At 48.2% G+C, this 26,832-nt stretch overlaps 1 protein-coding gene across 1 annotated transcript in view; it reads right to left on the bottom strand.

The window, feature by feature from the left end:
* KCNN2 (potassium channel, calcium activated intermediate/small conductance subfamily N alpha, member 2) overlaps positions 1–26,832 on the bottom strand; it is a 121,386-nt gene that overhangs the window by 92,412 nt on the left and 2,142 nt on the right. The window contains exons 3-4 of the mRNA XM_012727739.1: positions 26,601–26,831; positions 25,935–26,030 (exon numbers count right to left, since the gene is read on the bottom strand). Coding sequence (XP_012583193.1) covers positions 25,935–26,030; positions 26,601–26,831 — 327 coding nt within the window. The remainder of the gene's footprint in view (positions 1–25,934; positions 26,031–26,600; position 26,832) is intronic.

Raw genomic sequence — 26,832 nt, 5'->3', positions numbered from 1 at the left:
CAACACACCCTGTATACCATTTATATCCAACCTATTGTGCTCACTATGGTACAACCTTGAAGCACCACATTACATAACTCTTTTTGTCAGCATGAACAGGAATAAACAAGATTTCTTGGTTAACCTTTAAACCAGATATTCAATAAACCCAAGTCCTTACCCCCATTCAGTGACTAAAAGCTTTTATTTGCAAGGTTCTGCAGATATAAAGACTAAGTCTCGCGGTGTCTGACGAGGAAAAGGACTCTCCATGAAGACGAGTGTGTGGAAACTGCCAGGGAGACATTGAGACTGGCAGGAGGTTACATCAGGGCATGTCACGCCCACTCCACCCTTCCAAGTGGCTGCCTGGACTAGTCCCAGACCGCAGGACTGTGCACTTGGGATAGCGACTCAGAGGAAAATGCATAAAAATCATCCCTTCCCAGAAAAGAGCCCTTCCTTAGAAGCTAGCTTTGGGATCAAACAGTGAAAAAGCCACTGCAGACACGAGCCAAATACTGAGGCTTTTCTTCATGAACATGTTGCCAAGACTCAGTCGACAAAGACATCAGGCCACATTGCGGGTCAGTCCAGGTCAAAGCACCAAAGAAAGAGAGAAAACTTGGCAGTGGTCTCACTGGGTGTTCCCAGCTCACCCTCCAGGTGCGGTCCTGAGCAAGACAGGGGAGAGGCAGGTCAGCCTCTAGATTCCAGATATTATAGTCTGGGAAGTCATTCGACCTCTGCAGACCTCATTTCCATCAGCTGCAGACTAATGTCATTTGCTGTCTCTGAAAGCAGATGTGATGATGAAATGGACATGGATCACAGGTGAAGAGACAGCTATTCAGTGGCTAACACAAAGGTGCTCTTCTACTCCAAGCTTGCTCCTCTCCGAGACCAAATATCCAGTCTCAAACTCCACGTAGATGTGACGCCTGGAGTCCAAGAGAAGGGTTGCCGGAGGAAGGCGTAGCATCTTTTGGGGGCAGCCATTGTAGATAAAGATAATACTGGGCTCATGCAGCCCTCTCTTCTCCTCCTTCAATCCTTTGAAAGAGTTGATGCTGGGTCCACAGCAGCTATCTTGTGACCAAGAGGAAGAAATGTCCAAAGAACCCTAGTCAATCCAGCCCTGACACCAGACCTCTGCAACAGCAGCCACTTGCCCTATCGGTTTAAAACACTGTTAGTTGGGCATCCCGTTATCTGAACAGCTAAAAGTATACCTGCATATAATTAAATACATATTAAAGGGCTGTATAAAGCTACAGAAATATAAAGAAGTGCTAACTTAAATACAGCATGCAGAGAACAGCCAATGGGTTGAAAGAAATGCATCACAAATACTAGAATTTAAAGTGCAATTGTGGAGTTAGCTCAGGGTGGGTGGCTTTGTTCATTACCTTTCAACATCCACCAACTGCTCAGAATATCTGAGTGTCTAACAGAAACAAACATACTCTTAAACTAGAGAAGCCTGGATTTAATATCTGGCCACTTACTAGATAAATGATTTGGGGCAAGAAACAATCTCTCTACGCCACAGATTCCTCAGCTACGAAAATGTTAAAAATAATGTCAAGCTCTATGATCAGTATGAGGCAATTGCTTACACAGCTGACCCTTGTGAAAACTACTGCCTGAAAAACAGCATCCCCTGACCCCTCAAGGGGGAGGGGGGTGAGGGGGCAGTTAGACAAAAGTCAACATGAGACAGAAGAAGGGGTGTTGCAATAGTAGAATAAAATCAGTATAAACATGAGCTTAGGCTGTACTTAAGTTCTTTTTGAAAGAATATTGTTTGTCGAAACCAGGAGATTCTGAAATTAACCTCTTCAGAGCTGTCCACCAACCAAAATTTAAAATTATCCACTGAGGCTGACAGCAAAGGTTATTATAAAAGCAGGTCCTGATGCTCTCAAAACCTGTTTAGAATCTTTGTTTTAAAAAAATATGTTGATTGAGTTAGCACTGACTTACAACACTGTAAAATTTAGGGGTAAATGGTGGCACCTCCTCAGGTGTATATTACCACACCATGCCCATCACCAAAGCACCCCAAGATCCTCTACAGCAGTCCACTGAGGCCCCTCTCCTCTTTGATCACCACCCTCCACCTTTCTCCTCAGGCAGCCTCAGTTCTGCAGACATTTCTAGGGCTTTTTCTTTGTCGGGGGGAGGGGGGCTGTTTGCTTTTTTCTATTCCTTTGCTTGCTTTCTTTATAGTCCACATGAATGAAATAATCCAATATTTGACTCTGTCCTTCTGACTTACTTCACTTAGCAGAATCCACTCCAGTTACATCCTTGTCACAATGGCCAGTTATATCTTTTTCATAGCTTTGTAGTACTCCATTATGTATATACCAATCTTTTGATCCTTTCCTCTGTCCTTGCATGCTTAGGTTGTTTCTGTAACTTGGCTACTGTAGTTCATGTTACACCCAACATAGGAGAGCACAGATCCCTCTGAATTACAGTTTTTCCACTCTTTGTATAGATACCTAGGAGCAGATCAGCTGCATTATATGGTAGATCTACTTTTAATATTTTGAGAACCTTTCATGCTGTTTTCCATGGAGGCTGGTCCAGTCTGCATTCCAAGCAGTGGCACTGGAGAGTTGTGTTTCCTGCACACTCTCGCCACACATGTGGTTTCTGATCTTTTTGACCTGGGCCAGTCTCACTGATGTGAGACAGTATTTCAGTGTGGTTTTCATTTACCTTCCCTATTAGAAGCTTAACTCCCTTTCACATGGCTCCTCACAGTAGACAGGGTTTGTGGTTTCACACAGGTGGGATGCACTATCTGATAATTATTCTCACATTGGCCTTGACACTTATGAAGCTTTCTCTCTGAAAATTACTCTTGAACATCTCAGGAAAGCTAGAAAATTTATTTTCCTACTTCTAGTCCTTTCTAAAGAAATCCCAACACAGAAAGCTCTTTTTGGAAGGCGGAGGGGTCTGTATTCCAGAATCTCAACTCCAGCAGGTCCCGTTTATGTGCTGGAGTTCTACCACTGTGACAGTTCTGGGACCACAAAAAAAAAAAAAAAAAAAATGACGTAACCGCTCTACGCCTCATTCTCATCATTTGTCAAGGCCTAATTAGAGTCTCTCTCACAGGACCAAAAGACACAGGACTGAGATAGTGTTCGACAAATGTTAATTTCTACCACAATAATTAATTTCAGGGCTGTGTCAACAGTGGGCCTCCCACGAATGTACTCCTAAGTGAAGACAGTGAAAGAACAGATGGACATTACTGATTGTAGCTCCTGGCATGGATGAAAATCAAGATGAGAGGAAGGGAGGAACAGAAAGAAAACCCCTCCATGGACTGTTTTGTATTAAGTTTTCATGGCTGTGTATGTGAATCACCTATTGAGTTTGGTCAGCATTCTCTAATCACGTTTGCAAATTGGTGGAGGGTAAGTCATAAGTGAAGTAAACGACAACCGATTAGTCCTAAAGCCGTGAAGGATCTGAGTACGAGCCAACTCATTTCACCCTAAAAATTTAATCTGAAATAATAAAGACTATTTTCATTGGAAGCATTATAATAATTATTGCTGCGTGGCTGAAAATGCGGTGTCAGCCCCTGAGTTATTTTAAGCACTTAAAAAGCTAGCTAAAAGCAGCTCACGTTTATTATCGCATCTGCCCTCCTAGGACACCAATTAAAGCAAGGCAAAGGAAAAAATTCGGTCAGGGTCACTCTGTGAGTCACTGAAAACCCTGAAACTAAAGTTCGAGCCTCACCGAGCTGCATCACACTTGAAGGAGAAGATGGATGCACATCAAATATTTATAAAGCAAGTAAGCACTCGGTCGCTAATTCACAAGATGACTTCTAAACTGTCACATCTTTACTCCCTGGTGACCCAAAATGACAGGAGCCGCTTGGCCCTCCCCCTTCGCTGGCAGAAGCAAATATTTCAATGAACCTGCACATCCCATCCGATGCCCTGTGGGGACAGGACAGGCTACTTCCGAGCACTGCCCTTCTCCAAGCTGGAAGCGTCGTCCTGGATGTGTTTTTAAATCTCAAGTTGCACAGTACCCGAGATGACATTTGAAAGTCGTTTTAAAGTGTTTAGCAGTGTCGGGTGCTGCCCTTAGCTGATCTGGTATTAATTCATACGAACACATAATGACTCTGAGGTCAGGGTGATAAAGTTACTGTCCCATCTTAGGAAGGAGGAGAATGAGGCTCAGGGGTTCAGAAACTAACAGTTTTGCGCCATGGAATGGGGCATGAAGCCAAGCAATCCTGCTTCAGAAACCGTGTCCCTAATATACCCACTGCTGCTCATCACACACTCAGCCAGTCAGAGGACAATTTAAGGTGGAAAACAGAGACAGTGCTAGTGACAACAGCAATTGAATAGAGGCATCGATGCGAATACTGAGGGTCCAGCGTTCAGCAACGACCAAGTAGAGAATAAACAACAGGAGGAGAGCAGATTGGAACAAGAGCATTGTTACAGGTAGAAAATCAGCTATAGCAGAAAGGAAACACACAGACACACGACCAAGAGACAACATCACAAAATATCCAACAGTCTTGGGCTCTCCCTGGTGGTGCAATGGGTTAAAGCACTGCATTACGAAGCTCTCCGCAAACCGCTGCAGCATTAGTTCAATCCCCGGCCAGGGAGCTGACCCACATGGCCCAGCAGACCTCTCCTGACCCGCCCGCTGCTCCCCTCAGCAGTGTACATTGTCAATCTGTTCTGCTCCCCACTCTGTCTCTGGTGAAGCCTCTCACCTACCACAACTCTGACCTGTACCCCAGCTCTGTAAGCATAAATAAATCTTTAAAAAAAAAAAATTCCCAACAGACTTAACTGACATAGTGAGAGGCCAAACAACACACCCCACCTCAATCAGCAGAAGGCCACCCCTGCGTTCAGTACACCACCACAGGTCCTTGCAAAGTGTGTTGCTGGCATTAACAGAGGCGCTGAGATTTAACTCATTCTCCCCTTAAAAGCAAGGGGTCTAGAATCATTATATCTTTATCTAAAATTTAGAACTATTTTTATCCAGATGATTAAAAATGAATGTGAGTAGTTGATGGCAATCTCCTTCAAAGCTGGAGGAGAAAGGAAGGGGGAGTCTCGAAGCCTAAACACTGGCATACTACCACTCAAGGGGGAAAATGGTAGAAGACATGTTCAAACATAAACATTAGGTCACACTAAGGACATGCTACAGTAAAGGGCGAATCACAACCCAGAGGGAAGGAACTGGAAGAGCAAAGGTTCAAGTTAGCATGTTCATAAGGCTTACGAAAAGTGTACATAACTATCATTGTCTCGACATAATTGCAGTGACTAATTCGGATGAGGTTAAGCAAGATAATAAAATATCAGATATCAATAATATGGAGGAAGGGAGAGAAGGAGATTAGAAGGAAGACTTCTAAGGTCATTCTAATGAGTATAAGGAGGACAAATTCGATGTGAAGTCCAGACATCACTAAAGCCACATGCCTGCCAAAAATGTAAGGATAAGGAAGGGAAGTTTGCGAAACTGCGAAGCTGTCAAGGGTAAAATGGGAATTTCCAAAATTCCTCATATGACCAACATGAAGAATCACTGAAATCACGGCAGAAGCTCTGTGAGAGCAGAAGCAAAGAAAAAAACATTATGAATTCCAAAATAAACATAAAAACAGGTACAGAAATAATTTCTTATAATTAAAGTAAATGAACTAGGCTGTCATCCAAAATGTAATTGTGAGTAAACACACACACACACACACACACACACACAGGAAAGCAAGTTGTAACGAATAGGTACAGGCACTGGGGTGCCCTAGACTGTTTATAAATCCACTCACAGCTGACGAACATATAAAAGCATGGGTTGGGGGCCCTCCCTGGTGGCGCAATGGGTTAACCGCAGCACTATGAGGATAGCTGCAGCCGCTTCAGCATGAGTTCGATCCCCAGCCAGGGAGGTGACCCACGTGGCACGGCAGACCTCTCCTGACCCGCCCGCTGCTCCCCTCAGCACTGTATTTTGTTCATCTGTCTGTTCTTCTGCTCCCCACTCTGTCTCTGGTGAAGCCTCTCATTGCCTCTGCACCTCTGTCCTGTACCCCAGTTCTGTATGCACAAATAAATAAATCTTAAAAAAGAAAAGAAGCATGGTTGAAAGGAGCCACACAATTAGCAGAAGGGCGGTTGCCTCTATGAGTGGAAGGAGGAAAATGAGACGTGGGAATAAATGAGTATTTAACTGCAGCTGTCGTGCTCACTTTCTCCTGAGAAATCAAAATGCCTTGGAAACAAAAAGAAAGCACAACAGGGCCCTCCCTGGTGGCGCAGCGGGTTAAAGCACTGCACTAAGAAGCTTAAGCCACTTCTGCATGAGTTCGATCCCCGCCTGCCCCAGAGGAGCTCCACATGGCGTGGCAGACCTCTCCTGACCCGCCCGCTGCTCCCCTCAGCATTGTGCTTCATCCATCTGCCTGTTCTGCTCCCCACTCGGTCTCTGGTGAATCCTCTCACCCTCCGCATCTCTGGCCTGTACCCCAGTTCTGTATGAATAAATACATAAATCTTTAAAAAAAAAAAAAAAGAAAGAAAGAAAACACAACACCTCTGCAGCTGACTGGCACAGAACGGGGACCCTGGCTACAGGCTCTTCTCTCTATGCTTGTGTCCCACAGAAAGGCTCTGCTGGGACTGACACCATTGAGGACGCTGGGAGAGAACAGGGCACCGGACTGAGTCTTCAGATTCAACTTCTGAGAGCCTCAGCCACTGGGAACGCTCCCAGCACACCTGCTGCCAGAGCCCAGCTTCTGGTCCCGACCTCAAGGCTTCATTGTGTGTTCCTCCCAGCGCAGCCGGAGCGGGCGTGAGCGTCCGGAAGCTACCGCAGGCTGACGACAGCAAGGTTAAGCAAATACACAGTTGCAGATTAGTGCTTAATTCCCACACTTCCTTTTTAAAACTTCCTACTTCGCTCTTGTGTGAGTGCCACGTGTTGTTCCATGAACAGCCATTTTCCTGATTTTAGAAACAACATTCCATTTCGTGGCAAATCCACGGCACGTGGCCAAGCCTGTCAGGAAAGCCAGGGACCAGCTCCAAACATGTGAGGTCACCGCCAGTCGGGGGGTATCGGTGACTGGTTATAAAGATGATCAGTCTGTAGTGTTTGGATTCAGATCAGTCAGTTTTTCTCAGGGCCCCACTGAGGAAGACATAACCGAGTGGCCGCAAGGATGACAGTGTTCTCCAGAACTACCTTCGGGCCCATTTTTGCACTGATGCTTACAGGGACCAACATCTACTCAGAAAACAGTCACGGTGGCCACCCACCCCCGTAAGGGCCGCCTCCTGCAGGCAGGATGCAGAGAATGACTCGCAAAGTGACAAGCCATTAGCTCCTTAGGGGAGAGTGACTGTCCCGTGGAAGCCTCGCCAACCTGTGGACAGCTCAGCAGGAGCACAGAGAACGGCAGGAATGAATGGCGAAAGGAGGATGTGGAAGAAAAGCCGTCAGACACCAACTCGGGGGTTCAGACGGGAATCCCAGCGTGGGCTGAGACGTGGCCCAGACTCGGTGAGCCGGACTGCACTCCAGCCGTCAGCCCTGTTCCCTTCCTCTGCTCCACTTTCGTGGATAATTGAATATTGGCTTCTGTCCCATCACCATGGCTCTTTCTGAACAACCCCCCTAGAGACTGATGAAGACGACTAAATAAGACATATTTTATAGAGCAATTAATTATGGATAAAGATTGTTGTACCATAATCTCCTTGAATCAACTCCAAATTGATGTAACCGAAATGTAAACTCCAAAGTGGACAAGCTCCCTCAAGTACATTAAAGTAACCCAAGTGCTGAATGCCATGAACGCTTTCCAGAAGTAGTTGACTTTATGGTTATAACTGACATGGAAAATGATAACTTTTTTTATGGGTTCTAGGCGCTTTGCTGCTCATTAGCTGAAGAAGAGCTGTAATCCGAACATGAGCAAGACTCTCCTACCTCCGGCACCTGCTCACCACGAGCCTCCCCGCACACAGGTGACCGACACATGTTTGTTACTTTACCTTCCCATCTAAGTATCCATAAAGCAGGCAGCTAACACGCCCTGGTTTCTATTTCGCATCTCTCGGTCAGACCTGGGGCCTTCTGTGCATGCTCACAGCACCTCTCGTACCTAGGCTGGTGCTGCTAAGAACTCCGTCACTGCCCCAGACAGTGCATCCATCAGCATGCTTCTGAGCAGGGTCACTGGCAGCTTACATTTCCCGTGTCGCTACATCTGCTTTCGGAGAGAACCACCATATACTCACAATGGGCTAGAATAGCAAGATAATGCAGGCTGGACACAAAGACACCCCATAAGCAAGAGTCTCAAATTCAAGAACAGGAGACTCAGAAGACTAAGAAAACCTCATCCACACTCTTCCCAGAACTGTGACAAACCCAAACAGGTCTGTCACAAAAAGTCACAGTCATTAGCATCACTTAACATCTGGGCAGGCTGGAAAGCACTTCCCGAAGACACGCCTGTGTTCCTATTAACCTCACCACACGGTCACACAGAGCTCGCTATGGCAGCTGGTAAAGCACAGACATGACACTATGGCCAGAGAGCCCAGAGAGAACCTGCAGGTGAGCGCTTCTGGTCACCTGGGTTTAGCAGTAAGAGCAGCTGTCTCGGGAGGGGCCCCTGGGTGTGGCCGGTGTTCTAGGTGGATGCCACCCACACCACCCAAACTAGCCAGGGGAAGAAAGGTTTCGCATTACACAGGGAAGGGGTGACACCCCCCCCCCAGAGGGCGAGAAAGTCGCTCCCTGGCGGCCCAGCCCTTTCCGTCTCTACCATGCGGAGAAACAGGCTTTCTGCCCAATGCCTCAGAGGGGAGTTGTTATCATACGGACAGAAACCAGAAACGGCCAGCCTGTGGGCATCACTTCTGAGGCAGCAGCCGAGTCATGGTATCTCTGTACACTGAACAAACCCCAGGATGACTCAAATTCAGGGAGCGAGGATCCGTGCAGGGAGTCTCCAGAAGAGAAGTAGGAGAGGGCACAACCCATTTGTAGATAGAGGACAGGCTGAAATGCCAGGATCAGGCATGGAGGGAAGGTGTGTTAAGAAAGGGAAATGAAAAGGCAACTTAAGCCAGGGCCTTCTCAGTCACTACCCACCGTGCAGCCAGGTCCAAAGTCTACTTCTGCGCCATGATTAAAATATGTGAGAGGGCCCTCCCTGGTGGCGCAGCGGGTTAAAGCACTGCACTGAGAAGCTAAAGCCACTTCCGCATGAGTTCGATTCCCGCCTGCCCCGGAGGTGACCACATGGCGCGGCAGACCTCTCCTGGCCCGCCCGCTGCTCCCCTCAGCAGTGTGCTTCGTCGATCTGCCTGTTCTGCTCCCCACTCTGTCTCTGGTGAAGCCTCTCACCGCCCCGAGCCTCTGGCCTGTAGTTCTGTATGCACAAAATAAATAAATCTTTAAAAAAAAAAAAATATGTGAGAACATGACCTTCACAGCTCCACAGCAACAGGACGGTGCCTGCCACGCCCTTGCAAGTCGCAGCTTCCCGGATTTGCAAATGGTATCATATTAATGCCAGATGATGGGGCCTGGGGTCTGTTCGACGAGCAGATCGGCACCTTTGCCCCACTGCCCGGCACAATCCTGGCATCATCAGAAAGCATGAGGGGAGCAGGCCAGGACTGCAACTGCCTGGGAGACTGCAAGACACAGGCAGAGAAACCAGCGCCAGAAAGCTGCAACTCTCAGTGATGCAACAAGGCAATAAACGTGGACGTGGCTCAGGAAAGACGCAAAGAAAGTGTCTGAAACAACCAGAAGAGGCTTCCCAGAGAAGGGGGTGTTCCTGATGAGCTGAAGAAGTCAGAGGACAGAGGTTGGGGGTCAAGAGAGGCACGAGGCATGAGTAGGGGTGATAGTGTGACCTGATGCAGGGGCAGGTGGGCGGCCCTGAGGGGGTCTCTGCCGTGCGCCAGAGCGCTGGAACATGAGGGCTCGCGCACCACAGCCTTCTGATTCTCCCGCCCGCGAAAGCCATCAGAACCTCACAAACGGGGTGGCGCTGTAACTGGAGAATACTTGTGTCAGCCAAATAAATCTACAGAATCTGCTGTACTTGCTAGAGCTATAAAGCACAGGAACAAGAGCACTGCAGCCACTGACGCCTGACGATGTGTTTACCCATTGCAATATCCACCTGTACTGACTCAAAGTAACACTGGTTTGCAAATCGTGAAAGTTCAAGTTCGTCAGTAGCACAGAAGCAAAGTACAAGAGTAGAAAGCTCTTCTGCTAAGATAGTGTGAACTGCTACTAGCGTCAGGCTTCCCACCACCTGCCGGAAGAGGCTGGTTTACACTCACACCTGTAAGCCTTCCGTCAGCTGGGACCAGGGGTAGCCCCAGCCGCTCCCTCTTCACAGGTGAAGCCATGGAGCCACAGGCCGCTCTGGCCACCAACATAGACACTGCAGCAGGGTGCAGGCGGCCCAGATGCATCCGCCACAGGCAGGTGCCGCCGGCTCAGCCCTGGGAAGTCTGGTGGAGTCAGCCGGGGCACCTGCCTGCCCCCTGGCAGCTGAAGATGCAGCCGGGAGGGAGAAGCCAGACTGGCGGAAGCTTCTGGCCCCCAAGCAACAGCAAGAGGGTCATGTGCTGTGCAAGACACGTCACCCTTCTCTTGCACCCCCTACCAAGCCTACAGACCTAATGACACCCTCATGATGCTCATCCCCATTTACTCAGGAGAAACTGAGGGTCAGTGGTCATGACCGAAGCTGACAAAAACAATACAGAAGTAACCACCAGCACTGCCCCGTGCAGTCCCTGCGTGCCCGCCTGGGCACGGAACCCCAACAGATTCTTCACTGGAACCTCATTAGCAGGCGCTCCCCTCCCATTGTCAGAGGAGAACCCAAGGCCCAGTGCCGCTAACAGGTTGTCAGAACCACTGGTAGAAACCAGGAGAACCTGCCTGGAGAGCACGGCACTGTTTCCCATGGGGGCTCCCCACGGTTAAGTCACAGGAGCAAGCAGGGAAAGGAGGGGCAGGCTAGAAGCAAGGGAGGGCCAAGGAGAAAGGATTCTCAGGGCAGGACGTCCCAGGCACACAGGCAGGGGGCAGTGTGACGCCCTTCCGGAACGACAAGTAATGCAGTATAGTTGTCCCCTATGGGGGACAAGAGCAGACTGAAGGGGCTACTCAGGGCACAGGGGCCAAATGTGAGCCCTCAGGGGTGCGAAATTCAGGGTAAAGAATTCCACATGGGGGCCCTCCCTGCTGGCGCAGCGGGTGAAAGCGCAGCACTGAGAAGCTAAAGCCACTTCAGCTTGAGTTTGACCCCCACCTGCCCCAGAGGTGACCCACGTGGCGCGGCAGACCTCTCCTGACCCGCCCGCTGCTCCCCTCAGCAGTGTACTTCATCAGTTGGCCTGTTCTGCTCCCCACTCTGTCTCTGGTGAAGCCTCTGCACCTCTGGCCTGTACCCCAATTCTGTAAGCACAAATTAATAAATCTTTAAAGGAAAAAAAAAGAATTCCATACAGATGTCAGATTTGGGGGATCATGTCAAAGGAGTTGTGACAAGGTAAGATTTTTGTTTGGTGCAGACAGACATTGCTGCAGCCATGGGGAGTTTTTGTGAGGGACCAGGAAAAGTGGGGCGGGGGAGTCATGTCAGACTGGATGTGGGAGACATCATCAATACGCATGAAGAGGGACTGAGGCAACACCCAAGCCAGAAATGCACACGCAGGCTCTGCATGTTCTTCAGAGATGGGTCTAGCTTGTATGTTATCTACAGTTTTCATTTCCTGTATTAGAAACCACAAGCAGTCACACTACATTCCATGAGGCCAAAAGCGAGCTGATTTAAAGAAACATCTGAAATATGGTCTAAAATATGCACAACCTATAACATGATACTTGTTATGCTAATGCACTGTATACACACTACCTACATCATAACATATCAATGCAACATGTAATCATTGCATCATTTTCATGTGACACTATGTCATAGGTTGTGGAACGGCATTGCATGTTATATGTAACTGCCACACCAACATGCATATTAATGTGATATAAACATAAGCTAATTCAACGTTAACAGAGTTGAAATTCTAGGAGAGCCTGCGGAATGCTGAAGTTTGGGTAACACGGAACTAAGGCTCTTGAGGATGAGCAGAATTGAGAGGCGATGCAAAAGACAGCAAGGAGGAAAAACCTGTAGGAGCAGGGGCCTCCAATGAGGAGGAGGCATGAGGAAGAGAGAGTCATGGAGAAGAGAGGAGAGTGGACGGTTCCTCAGCACAGCCCCGAGGAGGGTGAGCCTGTTAAGATGACAGTGAGTGCCAGGAGACACAGCGGAGGCCTGGGGACTCCCACAGGGCCTTTCCATAGGCAACTGCAAGTGGAGAGAGTTACCTATCTGACCCAGAACTTTAAACACTAGGCAAGGGAAATCAGCAGGTCTATAAATGATGCAGTCAGAATTGTAGACCTAAAGTTAAAAATAAAAAAAAACGCCTCACTGCTTCCCAACTTAATCTATGATTTCTTAATGCTAAACCATGGCTGTGGAGAGGAGCTCATTATCCAGCACTTTCTTCCAGTATGAAACACAGGATCTCCTCCTTGAACAGTGAGGTCAAACCAGAATGTCAAGAGATGCTGTCAACCACCTGGGGCCATGCTCCCAAAGCAAAGTCACAGAGCAACAGGCCAGTCTCGTCTCATTGGCCTCCAGAAGTGACTCTGAGCCCAGAGCTCCCACTACTTCCCTGCCACTCACAGCTGGCCATGCAGGGGTGATGCCAGGGCCACTTCACTTCAACCCCAGAAGCGGGAGATGCTACAGGGAAACAGAGGATACAGGTTGCAGCAGACGGCCCAGACCCTAGAAAACTGCATTTCCAGGCTGTGCTGGGCTACCTCTGCCTACCACACCTTCACAACTTATACCAGAGCAACACGTTACTCAACATTTTCTGCAAAGGCAGAAGAGCCACTGTCATTCCAATGCCAGTTTAACTCTCTGCCTATGTTGAGCACCTCGGCCTCTAAGCTGAGGTCAGCAGACGCAGGAAATATTGCTGATTTTGTAATCATGTGTCTCTTTTGCAACTGCCTAACTCTGCTATCCTAGCGTAAAAAATACAAGGCATAATAAAAAAGTGGCATGGAACAGGGTGTTGCAATAAAACTTTATTCATAAAGACAAGCAGACCAGGCGGCCATATTGGACTTGTGGGCAGTGGTTTGCCTACTTGTGCTCTCATCAGATGCTTGCCTTCTCTGCCCAATTTTCCTCTTACCAGAACTTGGTTCTGCCACCTTTAAGTATGGTGCTTTATTACCCTCCCCGTCACGCCCTGAGCTCCTTCTAGACTCTTCGACTCTGCTTCTCTTCTCTACCTGCAGTATTTACTGAATGACAGCCATGGAGGAGCCATGATGAGACCAAACTGGATGCGCCCAGGTAGCATGCAAAGTTTCTTCATAAACACTGCCCTCCCAGAGTCCTCCAAACAATCTAACGCAATAGCTATAATTATCTTCTCCAGAGAGAAAAATGAGGTTGAGAGGGGTAAAATTTTCTTCTCAAGGACATCCAAGGTAAATTCCAGTTCTAACCCAAATCTGTCTAGATCCAGAGCCAGGGTTCTTAACTGCTCCCTGGGCCGCTTGCCAAAGTCACGTGTGGCTGTTTGGATAGAAGGTGTCTCTCTGAGGCTGCCTCCCCCACTGTCTGGGAGGGGGCATGCAGCGGGCACCACCCACCCCAGCTGGACAGTGACAGGCCCCGCCAGATGGCCCGCCTGCCTGTGAGCAGTGGCTCTTGAATCTCTCACCAAATCTTTATTTTCAACGTAAACAGGAGTATAAATGCCAGGGAGGAGCCATCCACCAAGACCTGAAAATGGTAGTGCTCTGCCTAGTGGTTCTCCCTGCAGCGACATGATGCTTGCAAGGGTGTGGGGGATCAGCAGGTCTCCTGCCCACCTCGCTCAGGATGACTGGCTGCTCAGGGAACCCTGACGTAGCTGAAGTCTCAAAACACAGCCTGTGTTTCCCCAAGGAAAACATGGCTGGGGACTCTGAGAGGAGTGGGTTTGTAAACACATGGTAGGGGTGAGGGTGGGGGGAAGGGGAGGAGCAGGTCTGAGAAGACAGGATCCAACAGACAAATTTAAAACAGTCAGCCAGAGGGCTTCAAAATCCTGCTCTTCAAGAAAGGAGGGCTTATTTCTGCACTTCACTGTAACTTCTCCCATGTGGTTAAGAAGAAAAAGGGAATGCAAACTAGTACAACCACTATGGAAAACTGTTTGGAGGATCCTCATACTACTAAACATGGAGCTTCCCTACGACCCAGCAATCCCACTCCTAGGTATCTACCCAAAAGACACAAAAACACTGATTCGAAAAGACACCTGCACCCCCATGTTTATTGCTGCTTTATTCACAACTGAAGAGACATGGAAACAGCCCAAATGCCCAAAAACGGATGACTGGATTAAGAGGTGTGGTACATACACACAATGGAATATTACTCAGCAACCAAGAAAAACAAACACATGCCTGTTGCAGCAACAGGGATGGAGCTGGAAGGGATCATGCTTAGTTAAATAAGCCAGAAGAAAAGGAAAAATACTGGATGGTTTCTCTCATAGCAGGAGTAAACCGGACTAGGCGAGAAAATAATGATAATAATGAACAGCCATATACCAGAGACATTTTATGGGGGTAGAGTGGGGAATCAGATCAAAAACAGTGGGGGGAGGGAAATGCACTGAACGATGGTGATGGCGCACGGGTGATTTGGTGATAGGAAGCCCAAGGGGATTGCAACTGAGGTGGAAGAAGGCACAAAATGATGTAAAATAAACTACTATATTATTAAAAAAGAAGAAGAGGCCCTCCCTGGTGGTGCAGCGGGTTAAAGCACAGCACTGAGAAGCTAAAGCCGCTTCCGCATGAGTTCGATTCCCGCCTGCCCCGGGAGATGACCAGACCTCTCCTGACCCGCCCACTGCTCCCCTCAGCAGTGTCCTTCGTCGATCTGCCTGTTCTGCTCCCCACTCTGTCTCTGGTGAAGCCTCTCGCTGCCCCGAGCCACTGGCCTGTACCCTAGTTCTGTATGCACAAATAAATAAATCTTAAAAAAAAGAAAAGAAGAAAAAGGCAGAATCCATAGCAGCTTCAACCCCACTATACACGTACAGTTTGTCATTAAGCCAACAGAGGCCAAAGCAAGTGGGTGCAAATGAGTGAAAGCTCAGTCAGCCTAGGACTGTAAAATTAAGTTTTCCATCAATAGCTGGCGTGTGTCTACAGATGCTGGATGTATCTTCAAAAAAGCAGGAGGGGTCTGTTCCAGACCCCACAGCCATTGGTCTGCTAACACATGTGCATGTAGCATCAATGAACATACAGCCTCTTTCTTATTTGTCAGTATTTTAACTAATCCATGACCATGAACATAAAAGCAATCGCTGAATGTCACTCCCCTTAACCACTCAAAAAAAAAAAAAAAAAACAAAAAAAAACAGTCTGCTATTGGTCATGTAGTTCTTTTTAAATTCTCACGGCAGGAGACACTATCCTCAGACAGACACTACCAGAGGCGCAGACCATGGTAAGTGCCCCTGAGAGCCACTGTCTCCTCCCCAAACTCAGCATGGTGGTGCCAAAACTAACGCACAAAGACTGCATACAATTTTCATGGAAGACCAGGGAATACAAGGGCTTCCTGACGGAGAGGAGACTACCTCGGTGAACGAACAAGCTACAATCATCAGATTACTTGCAAGCAACCGCATCTTAACAGCTACTGGGCAACCGTAATAGAGAAACACGTAATTGGCTCAACATCCTCAAGAAAGAGTCAAGAAAGCAGAGGGCCAATGTACAACACTGGATGGTGCAAGTTGTCCAGGCGGGGCAGGCCTGTTTATCACGTCTGAGTCCCAAATGGTTTTGTACATTCAAAAGCAACACCCAAAGCTCAGGGCACAATCACACACTGAAATGCGAGACGATGCAATACAGACTTAACGGGCGGTTCTTTGAGGTGAGGCGCAGAGGAAGTAGTTAAGTGCTCTGATGCAAAGGAAACCCCCTCCTTGCACCCAAAGACTGTGAGCTGTTCAGTCTTGGAGCAGTCACACGCAAAGGCCTTCTCAGGCCGTGCAGGCTTCTAAACTCCCAGTGGAGCAGCTGCTGTACTGCACAGAACTCTCACCAGAGACCTCCCCAGTTCTGGATAAGTGGGGGGGGGGGGGAGTGCTTTTATTCCTGTATCTCTCAGACTTAGAGACAACCAAGAGAAATACTGTCAATTACAGCCAGTTACACGTGTGCGTTGGCTGTTTACCACCTCTGGTTCTTCCAGTAGGGGGTTAATGCCAGAATTTTCCATCATCCAAATTATTCCCTTTGCTTCCTTTTTAGAGCACCTCACTCAGCTCTTTCAAGTCACCAGGGCCCTAATTAATGACGAGTAGAGGCCATCAGCTGTGCCCTGACCGCTGAAGGAGTTAAAGTGTGCCCCGGGCTTCCCGCACAAAACCACACCAACGGCAGGTTGGCAGGGAAATGGCTATTTCGGTTAACCCTGAAAGCGGTAGCCAGCTGGTGCACTTTCATATTAATTTAGAGATCTGACACCTGATGGCCAAAATGAGCACTCAACTCATATAACCAACTTGCCCAGGGGGAAAAATCTCTGATAAGAATATAATAACCTATAATCATTTTTTAAATAAGTGCCTGTCCTTGATCGAGATTCAAGTCTGTAATTCAAACAAGCACACACATACATTTTCCATGCTGCATTCAGAAACTAGTGAACATGGTTTGCATGCCCGCTACTGAAGTGTCTGTTCCCTAGCTTCGGTCTTATGAGAAAAGGAAAAACCCTCACCGCGTCCCAAAGCCCAGAAGGCTGGGCTCCAATTCCTCCCCTCCCACCGCAACAAACCCCAAAATAGCTAAGGACAACCAACAGCTGGCACGGAAGTGGTACACGGCAGGCTGCATCCTGCCCGCTCCGGCTACGTGAACCCTCGTACCAGCCACTGAGAAAGCTACACCAGTCCCCCCGGACAGACAAGGAAACCGAAGCACAGAGAGGTGAAGGAACCTTTCCAAGGTCACACAGCTCATTAGTGGCAGAGCTGGGAAGCAGCCCAGACAGGCTGGCTCCAGAGGCGGCGTAAGAACCCACCCGACAACGCTGCCCAGTGGCGAAGGAGCCCAAGGCCAGTCAGCCCTCCACGCAGCAGGAAAGCTTGGAGAAAACTTCCAGGCAGGACGGTTACAATGAAAGACTGGGAGTGAACTGGAGCACAAAGTTATCTTTCAATCCTGCTTCCACAGTGTTTTATCTTAAGCTGTGATTATTCAACAGGGGGTGCCCCTTTACAAACCTGGTTAGCCAACATGTAAAAGCCAAAATCATGGAGGAAGGGGAGGCACAGGAGGGCACAGAGGAGCAGAATTTCCAGATTTACCAAGGGTACAGGGCGCCAATGAGTAGCCAGGAACCAGGACCGAGGCACTCCAGAAGAGAGCCACGTTTACTGAGATGCTTTGAAAACATCTGGAAAGTGGAAGGAGTGACAACATGGGAGAACCATCTGACAAACTACCAGTTGTCTTAAACGATACCCGTTCATGCACTAATTTCTTGCTTCACACTTTATCCTTAGGAAGTCATCACAGATGCACAGGGAAGTTCACCTGCTAGAGTATTCATTGTGAAGGGGGATTAAAATAGGTTCTTCTTATTTTTCCTGATCATCTAAAAAATAAGGGAAAGAATTAATGCTTGATTATATCTACATGATGGGCAAAAAAGAAAAAAAAAAGGGCGCAATTAACAATAGCGACTTGGCCTGGAGAGATCAAGACATAGTGAAGAATACCAAAATTTCTGTGTACCAAGACAGCTCGTAGCAAGACCACAGACTCACTATAAATATATAATAACATACAGAGTAATTTTCCCTGGGGAGTAAGATTAACAAAACGTATTCTTTTCACATTTTCCAATCTGCTAACCAAATATTAGTCCCTGTAGTGTGGAAAGAAAGGAAAAGTTTTAAGAGGAAAGGTCTCTGGTTATGAAACATACAGCAATGCTTAAAATCTCCAGCAGATCAGCCCTGTCTCCTTCTCGGGTTCAGGGAGGGAGTGAGAGATCAAGAGACAGCACAGAATCGGGGCTTCAGGAGGGCTGCCACAGGCCTCACAACATTCCTGAAGTGAGACTGGGCTGGCTGCCTGTCAGGGTTGCCGGACTCCGAAAGACTGGCCAGATATGACGGCTGAGCAGCTGGCTGCCCACTACAAGGCCTGCCTCTGAGCCGGGGCTGGGGCTCCCTCAGGCTTGGTACGGGGTGCCATGGCAAAGGCACACTTCTCAGGGTCACAGCGCTCGGTGGGGGCAGCCATGGTGTCGAGGCAGGCAGGCAACATGGGTAAGGTCTCCGATTAGGGACCAAGTCTGTCCAACAGAGCTGGGCACTGCCTGCAGAGCTGGGGGCTTAGCAGTGTGGTGATGCCTGCCTGGTCAGCCAGCCCATACACTAGTTCCCAGACCTACCCAGTGTCCGTCAAGCAAACCTCAAAATTACGGACGGAAGCATCCAGACACGCTCAAACACGGGTCTGACACCAAGACACTCTTTGCCAGGGTTAGTATAGGTGAAATCGTCTATTCAGCTGAGGGGCGAGCTTACACATGTTTCTTGGCAATGGCCCCCGCAAGCGTTTAACAGTCTGATGCAGCCTATGTGATGAAGGGCAGTAATGACCCTACTGGCGGATGCCAACTCACCTTATGTCAAGAGGGAATTTAAGAAAATGAAGCCAAGACCAGAAGCATGTGACCAGGGACATTCTCAGACTGCTCGGGGATATTCAGAGTCGGGGACCGTCATCAGGAGGGCCCATGGGGGATGTCTCAATGTTTGCACAGTGAGTCTCAGAAAGGGGTACTCGATGTATTCTGTTCTACCAGAGACTGAAGTCTGTCTTCAGTGGTTCTCACGCCACCACTCCGCTGAAACAGCTCCTGAGGGCCGGCCTTGGCCTTCAGCCTGATGAAGCCCAAGGGAACACCCTTGCTCACAGTCAAGGTGTCACAGCACTCACCGCAGGGCCCAGCCTTCCCTACCACACTCGCTGGTCAGGGTGGGGCCTGTTCCGCCTTGGCTTTCTCTGGCTCCTCCTTTACCCAACCTGGGAGGCCGGAGGGTGGCTGACAGTCAGCTGTCTTCTCATCCCCACCGTCTCTATGCACATTACAGCCACATTTCAGTGCCCTCCACAGAGGACCCCAGGTGCTCTAGAAACATTTCAAAGAAAAGACATCGAAACAAATTTCTGGTTCATGTCCTACCTGCGAACTCTGCCCTCAGCACTATACCCTCAGTGGAGCAACCAGAACCCTGGGGTCACCTTTGAGCCACCGCTTGCCCTCACCTGTCACACCCAGCCACCAGGAAGCACACTTCTCCAACATGGCACAGAGTGACCACCCCTGCTGCTCTCCACCACGAGACAGTGCTGCCGTCTGTCACCAGGACATGGCTCGCCGGGGGCCTCCCTCCTGGCTGCAGACACACCTGTGCCCTCCTCTGCTTGGGCCACCCAGCTTTGCAGCCGAGGTCTGAACACTGTGAAGCCTTTACACAGCTGCTTCCCACAGATGTTGCCAAAAGCTTTCTCTTTCCCTTTTATGTCTCAATTTAAAAGTTACAGGCTGCCTGGTACCTGTGTTCTCTCAGCCCCGTTCTACTTCCTTCATGGTACGGAACGCACTTTGTGTCACTGCTTAAGCCAACGTGCTTGGGGTACCAGCTCCAAGTGGGGAGTGACCTTACCATCTTACTGCGGAGCTACTGAATTTGCAAAGATGAGACACTTCGAAAGAGCTGACAATGGCAGGGTACAGCCGTGGTGCACCCACATACAAAGAATCTCACGAAAAATGAACGCCATCTGACAGTGACCTCACAGGCTACACAGGCCGACAACAAGCCTCGGCAAGGGGGTTCGAGCAGGAGCTGGGGGACTTCCTTTACCACTGATGACATGCAGTACTCGAGCTGGGCACAAGACTGGGCTGAGAGCACTTCAGGTCTCCTCCATGCAGGTTCAAGAATTTTCAAGGAGTTTCGGGTTAACAGTGCTCTCCCAGAGCAGCAAATGTCGTATCCTATTTCCACATGGGTAGAAATGCTCTCTAAAAGGTGCCACGCAATGGTGTCAAGCCCTGGGGTAACGCAACTTCCCTGGAGCCGAATCAGGCAGGCTCCCCCGGCAGGCCCAGCCAGATGTGGCCTGGGATGGTGACACCGCGGGCCTTTGTCTCTGAGTCGCACGGAACGTGGCCCAGAAACAGGTTGGCTGAGGAAGCGGACCCACTGAGAGAAGCTTGAAGTTCCACTCTTCATTTGTGATGCTGCTCTGTAAACACACCAGGAGGGCTTTATTTAGAGTCTCAGCCATTAATAATGCAGAGGTCTTTACACAGGCAGGCGGAGAAAATTAGTCCTGAGTGATTTCGTTACGACCGTGTATACGCGGAGTCAACGGCACTGAGAGTCTCGTCACAACAGCTGGAGAAGTTGCTGGCACTCCGGACTTCAGGCAGGGAGCGGCAGACCATGCAACCAGCACTGCAATTCGGGCAATCTCCCACCTCCCTCTCTCTCCTGTGGGATCTTACACTCAACCACTACTTGTCACCACCTCTCACACCGCAGAGAACACAGGATCACTCCAGAATCATCTCTTCTGCTTTGCAGTTTTCTTCATCGTCAACAGCTACCTCCTAGCTTTTTTTTTTTTTTTTATTTTTAAAAGGCAAATACTGGCTTCTGCTGGCATCATTAGAGCACTTACTGAATTTGTCAGCAGATTAGCTAATGCCACCCTAGATAGTACACTACATTGCAAAGTAGGGTATGAGGTCATGGATTTTGCCCTTAAATACTTTTTCTCCACAAATATAATAAACATTTTAGGCTACAAAAAGTCAAAGACATTTTAAACTTCTTTTTACAGTATCCAGAGCTGACAAGGCTGTGTACAAAAAATACAAGGGGAGCTGGGAATGTGAACTCTGAAGACTGTGTGGTCAGAGGTAATAATTTCCCATTCAAAATGCACATTGCCTTCGATTCAGCAAGCAGGGTGCTGAATATTCACCATTTGTCTGTATCCCAATTAAATTAAGCTTCAAAAAATACTCACTTTACCATAACTTAAAATAGAAAAAAGGCTACAAAACTTAAATCGCCTATCCAGCACATCATAAAACAATCATAAAGTGGGATAAGATGATAAAAATAATGAAGTAGGTCTCCTTGTGCCAATGAAGAGAAAACTCCAAGAGATATCAAAGAATAAAGCAAGAGATATCAAAGAATAAATATATTCCTAAATACGTCAAAACATACTTGCTTCTGGAAATTCTCAAAGAATAATTAAGAAACTTAGCAGTGGTTTCTCTAAATAAGAATCGCAGTATACAGAAAGTGACTATTCTATTATTTTAACTTCTGTGCTGTTTGAACTAGCTTTCCTACATGTAGCTATAATTTAATTAATGAGACATTAACTATACACAATATTTTCTGCACATTCTGGATGCATCCTCTTGCTCTCTGCAGAGGTGGGTGAGTGAGCACGCCTTCCCAGTCTCCGCAAAATGAGACCCAGAGCCCAGAGAAGGGGGTCCTAAACCCCACTCCCTGACCTGTCCAGGACCTTGCCCAGCTTGGTAAGGTCCCTGTTCCCTTTCATTCTCTCCTCCTTTGACTCTGGCATGTAATAGAAACTGTCCTTTTTGTTCTGCTAATTTTAGATTTACATCATCCCTCTTTAACATGCTGACTTGAAAGAGATCCCATTGAAAAGATACCAAAGAAAACACTGTTTCCTCTCGTGCTCTTTCTGATAATATTATCGAGACAAAGTTAAACAAAGATGTTTCCAAACTCAAAATATATCTGCGGGGCTCACGAATCTCATGAGAATTGGAAAGATCAGCAAACAGCCCAAAGGACTTTATTTCCCAATTTAGAATCTCAAAATCCTAAACAAGTCTTTCAACTAAAATGACTTCCTCAAGAGAAAGCACAGTACACTGGAGTGAAAAGATGCACTGAAATCTATACTCAACTGCTTTTGCTACTGGAGAGAATGAAGAACAAAAGAGCTTGAACTTTGTTTCTGTCCTTAGCCCATGGAAGAGTTACCTCCTGTGCCCCAGAGGAGGGGGTAAACTAACAGAATCTACTCAACAAAATCTATTATTTCCTCAGCTGAGAAGCTGCTCTGAGGACATCTGATTTTCACACAGGCATGTTGACCCTCAAGAAGTGATGTCTGGTTAGGGTAGTCATCACAGCCTAGCTCAGTGCTTTGAGCTGTCTGTGGTCCTGAAAAATGTGACCAAGGCTACAAGGTACACCTTCTGCTCCCTAGCACACTATTTTCACTGGAGCACTCACCTGAGCCAGCTTATCTTGCCAGGGTGTGTCTCAACACCTTAGGAAAGGTCAGCTGACTTGCTTTCCAAGGTCCTCCGCGAAAATGTCAGGGCCTCCCCAAACTTGGTGAAGCCATCTGGTAGACGGAGAGCCAGGATGTGGGGTAGGTACTGCACTTAGTTTTCCTGTACCCCACTTTCAAGTTCTCACTGTGCAATCATCACACTGACATGCTGGAAAAAGGAACCTGCCAGTGTGGGCTGGCATCCACAGCCAAGACCGTGCTCGGAACAGCAGCGTGACCCTACACATAGTTCCTTAACTTGAAGCTCATCACTGCACCTCGAATTCTTTTGTCTAAAAATTATTTCTATTTTGTTTTGCATATAAGAGCTGGAATGTAGGGCAGAGGTGTGGGGTGGGGAGGGTGAGAGGATTCACCAGGGACAGAGTGGGGAGCAGAACAGGCAGATGCACTGAAGGACATGGAGCAGTGGGCAGGTCAGGAGAGATCGACCGCGCCCTGTAGGTCAGCTCCAGGGCTGGGGACTGAGCTTGTGCTGCAGTGACTGCCCATAGCTTCATAAGCTGAGACTTAGCCATGGAGGCCCTTAATAGTATAATGAAAAGTGTCATGTGCCTAAGATTTGTGAAAAGAAATACACCTAGAGGCGTGACAACAGTACTTTAGAAAAGACCCACATCATAGCCTCCACCCACAGTTACACAGGCCAGCCGCCTGATTTCCCTGAGCATCACAGTGAGGTGTCCTTCCAGCAGCACTGACTGCCAGCTGGGTGAATGAGAGCAGGCCTGCGCTTTCTCTGGTTCCTGACTTCTAGCTCAGCGTCTCCAAAATGATTTGATCCTTTTCCATTTTATTTTTTCAAACAGCAACTCCAGCAGAACATGCAACTTCCGTTTGAGGAAGAAATCCCTCCAGATTAAGCACTGAGTGTAAAAACAACATCCAAACAACTAAATATTATCTAAGTTTCTATTTTGAAATTACAAAATTTCAAAATTTTGTAAGTGTGGCTGAATTAACAGAAACCATGTGGCAAATCAACCCAATTTACAGTTACCACCCTGTGATTTTTTTTAAAAAAATATGTATTTATGCATACAGAACAGGAATACAGGCCAGAGGTGCAGGGGGTGGTGAAAGGATTCACCAGAGACAGAGTGGGGAGCAGAACAGGCAGATCGATGAAGTAAACTGCTGAGGGGAGCAGCCTGTGGGTCAGCTAAGGCCTGCCGTGTCATGTGGATCACCTCTGGGGCGGGGTTCAAACTTGCATGGTAGGTGAATCAGCTGCGGCTAGCTTCACAGTGCTATGCTTTAACCCACTGTGCCACCATTGTGGTTTTTATATTGCCCCTGCTGGGAAGAAGCTCTCTGTGCTTACTTGCCTGAGAGGGGTGATCTAGAGTCTTATTTCTCCTCAGCGAAGCTGCCACACTCTCATCAGTGTGTCCATGCCTATAACAAGACAGTTCTCACAATGTGCGTGTGATGGGATTCTTCTCTATTAACCTCAATTTCTATACTTTATATGCATTTCAGGGGTTCTAATGTGGTATGTTTTTTTTTTTTTTTTTTACAATATGGAATTAACAGACCTCTATAAGGTTTTTTTTTTTTTAAATCTCCCAATAAGCTTGAAAAAGTCAGAGTTTTCAGAAACACTTTGTTCTTGGTGTTAATTTCATCAAGGGTCCTCCAGGAACACTGGTTAACTGTGTGGAGTGCTTTTTCAGAGGGAACAAACAATAATATGAAAGCTAGTATTTAATTAAAACAAAAGCAGCAGCCTCCCTTTCCAAGGTAGACCAGGTGAAGTCACTCTGATCAGTAAGGCAAAAAGTAGACAAATTTAAGCTAACTTTAAAGTGATCCTTGCGCTGACTGTGAGTGCTGTGGGAACCAGAGTAGACAGACTGCAGCGAGTGCACAGAGCTGGAGGTACCGAGGGCCTAGCTCTGGGGTCTGAGACAAGACTCCTGACTAAAGATTCTGTGTACTCCAAAGGACCGTGAGACCTACTTTACTCTTCAAGCCCAAATGAGAAGGCCCTGCTATAATGCCCGTTTCATTTAGTATCACTTTAAAATGTCTGAAAGAATCTCCACAGCCCACCATTACCAGCACTGTCAGGATGGACCTGTGTACATTATTCACACTTCAGGGTTGAAATGTGTGCATGCTTTGTTCTGCCAGCACGGCCAGACTACTTACCTGTACATATATGCTCACTCTAACTCTCACTCTCTAACGTCATTCCTTCCAAACCAGGCCTTGTTTTGCAAATTTGAAAGCTGTATTTTTACTATGTTTGGGCAATAGTTAGGGTCCATTTCTTCCACACTTTGCATGTGTTTGCGAATTACTAACTTAAACTCAAGTTAACTAATGCACAGTACTAAAATGTTTAAATAGCACGTTATTTAGAATGTTTTTAATTCCATGGAAACTAACACCTTAAAAAAAGCAACCTGAATTTGAGGGTTTCCTGGATCCACTAAATGTCTAACGTCGACTCCCAACAAATCAGAAAATGTAGATCAACGTAAGTTCGAAACTGGTTAAGTCCCAATCTTTCTCAATTATGAAAACAGTTATTTGAACCCATGACCTTAACATTCTTATGACTGTAGGCTCTAGCAAAGTGAACAACTCAAATGGTGACCCATGAATTTTATAGAGACAACTCTGTAACTGCCTGGAACAGCCCGATGTATCAACAGCCCTCCTAGCTGCATTTAACCAAGGATTTTTCTGACAAGATGGCTCACCAGGGCAATGCCTCTACTCTTAAAATGACATTTACAAACCCAACTACAAACCCAACTACACCACATTTATATTGCCTAACTCTAAACTTACATACTCCCCCCCCCCATAATGTTGGGAAAACAGGGATGGGTTAGAGCTTTCAAGCTTGTTTCTTGTCTTAGAAACATTAGCTTGGAACAGTGTAAGCCCACTTACTACACTGTTGGAGATGTTACAGATGGGCATTCTCTTCCATCATGACCCGCTGGGAAGAGGGGTATCAAACAGAAGCACACTTTACTCCAGAGATGAAGACGAGTGTCTCCCCTAAGGCAGGGAGTAAAGGAAACGACTAGTGGGGAGAACTGGGGCTACCTAAAGCAGCTGGAGGAAGCAGGAGGGGCCAAGAAATGCAGCGGTGATGATAAGCGCCTCCACATGCTGCCCTGTTTTTGTTTCAACTTCTTGCAAGAACAGGTCAGGAGCTGCAACAGAACACAGCATGTGTTCTGTAACCTCAAGCAAGGACGCGAGCACTTGGAGAAAAGCATGAAGCATAGGCTGCCTTGCCGGTCTCCAGGCTGCCGGTGAGGCTTTGACTCATTCATAAACAGCAGGATCGAAGTTACCTGTATTTCCCTGGCGTGGTACACGATGATCAGACCGAGCAGGATGATAGTGGAGAGACTGATCAGGCATTTCAGAGCTAAGGAGTACAGCGATGCCTGCAACACAGTCAGACGGAAGCACTTTTAGGACTGAAGCACTTTTAACCACCTTTCTGGCCCTGGTGGTCAGTCAGTTCGCGTGGACCCAAACTTGGGGGGGGGCCGCGAATGTTCTCTTAGCTAGGTGCTGGGTCAAATCCCTTGCCTCAGAGGCAGCAAGCAGGAGACCGGGATGCACGGCCGGCCGGGCAGCCCAGGCAGCGCCTTCGCCTACATGCGCGGCACCTGGCTGGAGACCTGCTAAGTTGCTGCTGAGTTAAGGGGCTGGGGCTGAGAGCGGCTCCTAAGCCCGCGCACCTGGACAGCGGGCACGCTCGCCCCCACTCCCTGAACCACCGCTTCTACGTGCTTCACGCGCGGGGCACTCTCACCGCTGCAGAACTTTGGCTGCGCGCGTCAAGGCTTCCTCTGAGGAGTTTCCCTGCAGGCTAACGGTGCGCGCCGGTGCCAGCGCCCGCTCGAGGCGGGCACCTCTGATGGCCCGCGGCAGGGTCCGGTCTGGCCCGGCTCGCGCCGCGTTCCCGCCAGCGCCCACCCGACCCCGTGGGCAGAGGCCCGAGGCCGTACCTTGTCGTAGGCGCCCCACGACAGCTCGGTTTCGATGACCATGACCACGATGCCGAACATGCCGAAGATGAGCGCGTAGTCGCTGAGCCGCTTGCGCTTCTCAAACAGGGCGCGCCGGTGGCCCAGCTTGTAGCCGATGTTCTGGTTCTTCTTTTTGCTGGACTTGGTGCCGCTGCTGCTGCCGTGCCCGCTGCCTCCGCCGCCGCCGCCCGTGCTGCCGCCGCCGCCGCCG

Source organism: Condylura cristata, unplaced genomic scaffold, assembly GCF_000260355.1.
Source record: "Condylura cristata isolate star-nosed mole 26May11 unplaced genomic scaffold, ConCri1.0 scaffold00021, whole genome shotgun sequence".
NCBI classification, from domain to species: domain Eukaryota; kingdom Metazoa; phylum Chordata; class Mammalia; order Eulipotyphla; family Talpidae; genus Condylura; species Condylura cristata.
Note: the sequence above shows the minus strand (reverse complement) of the source record. Positions and strands in the feature narration are given on the sequence as shown.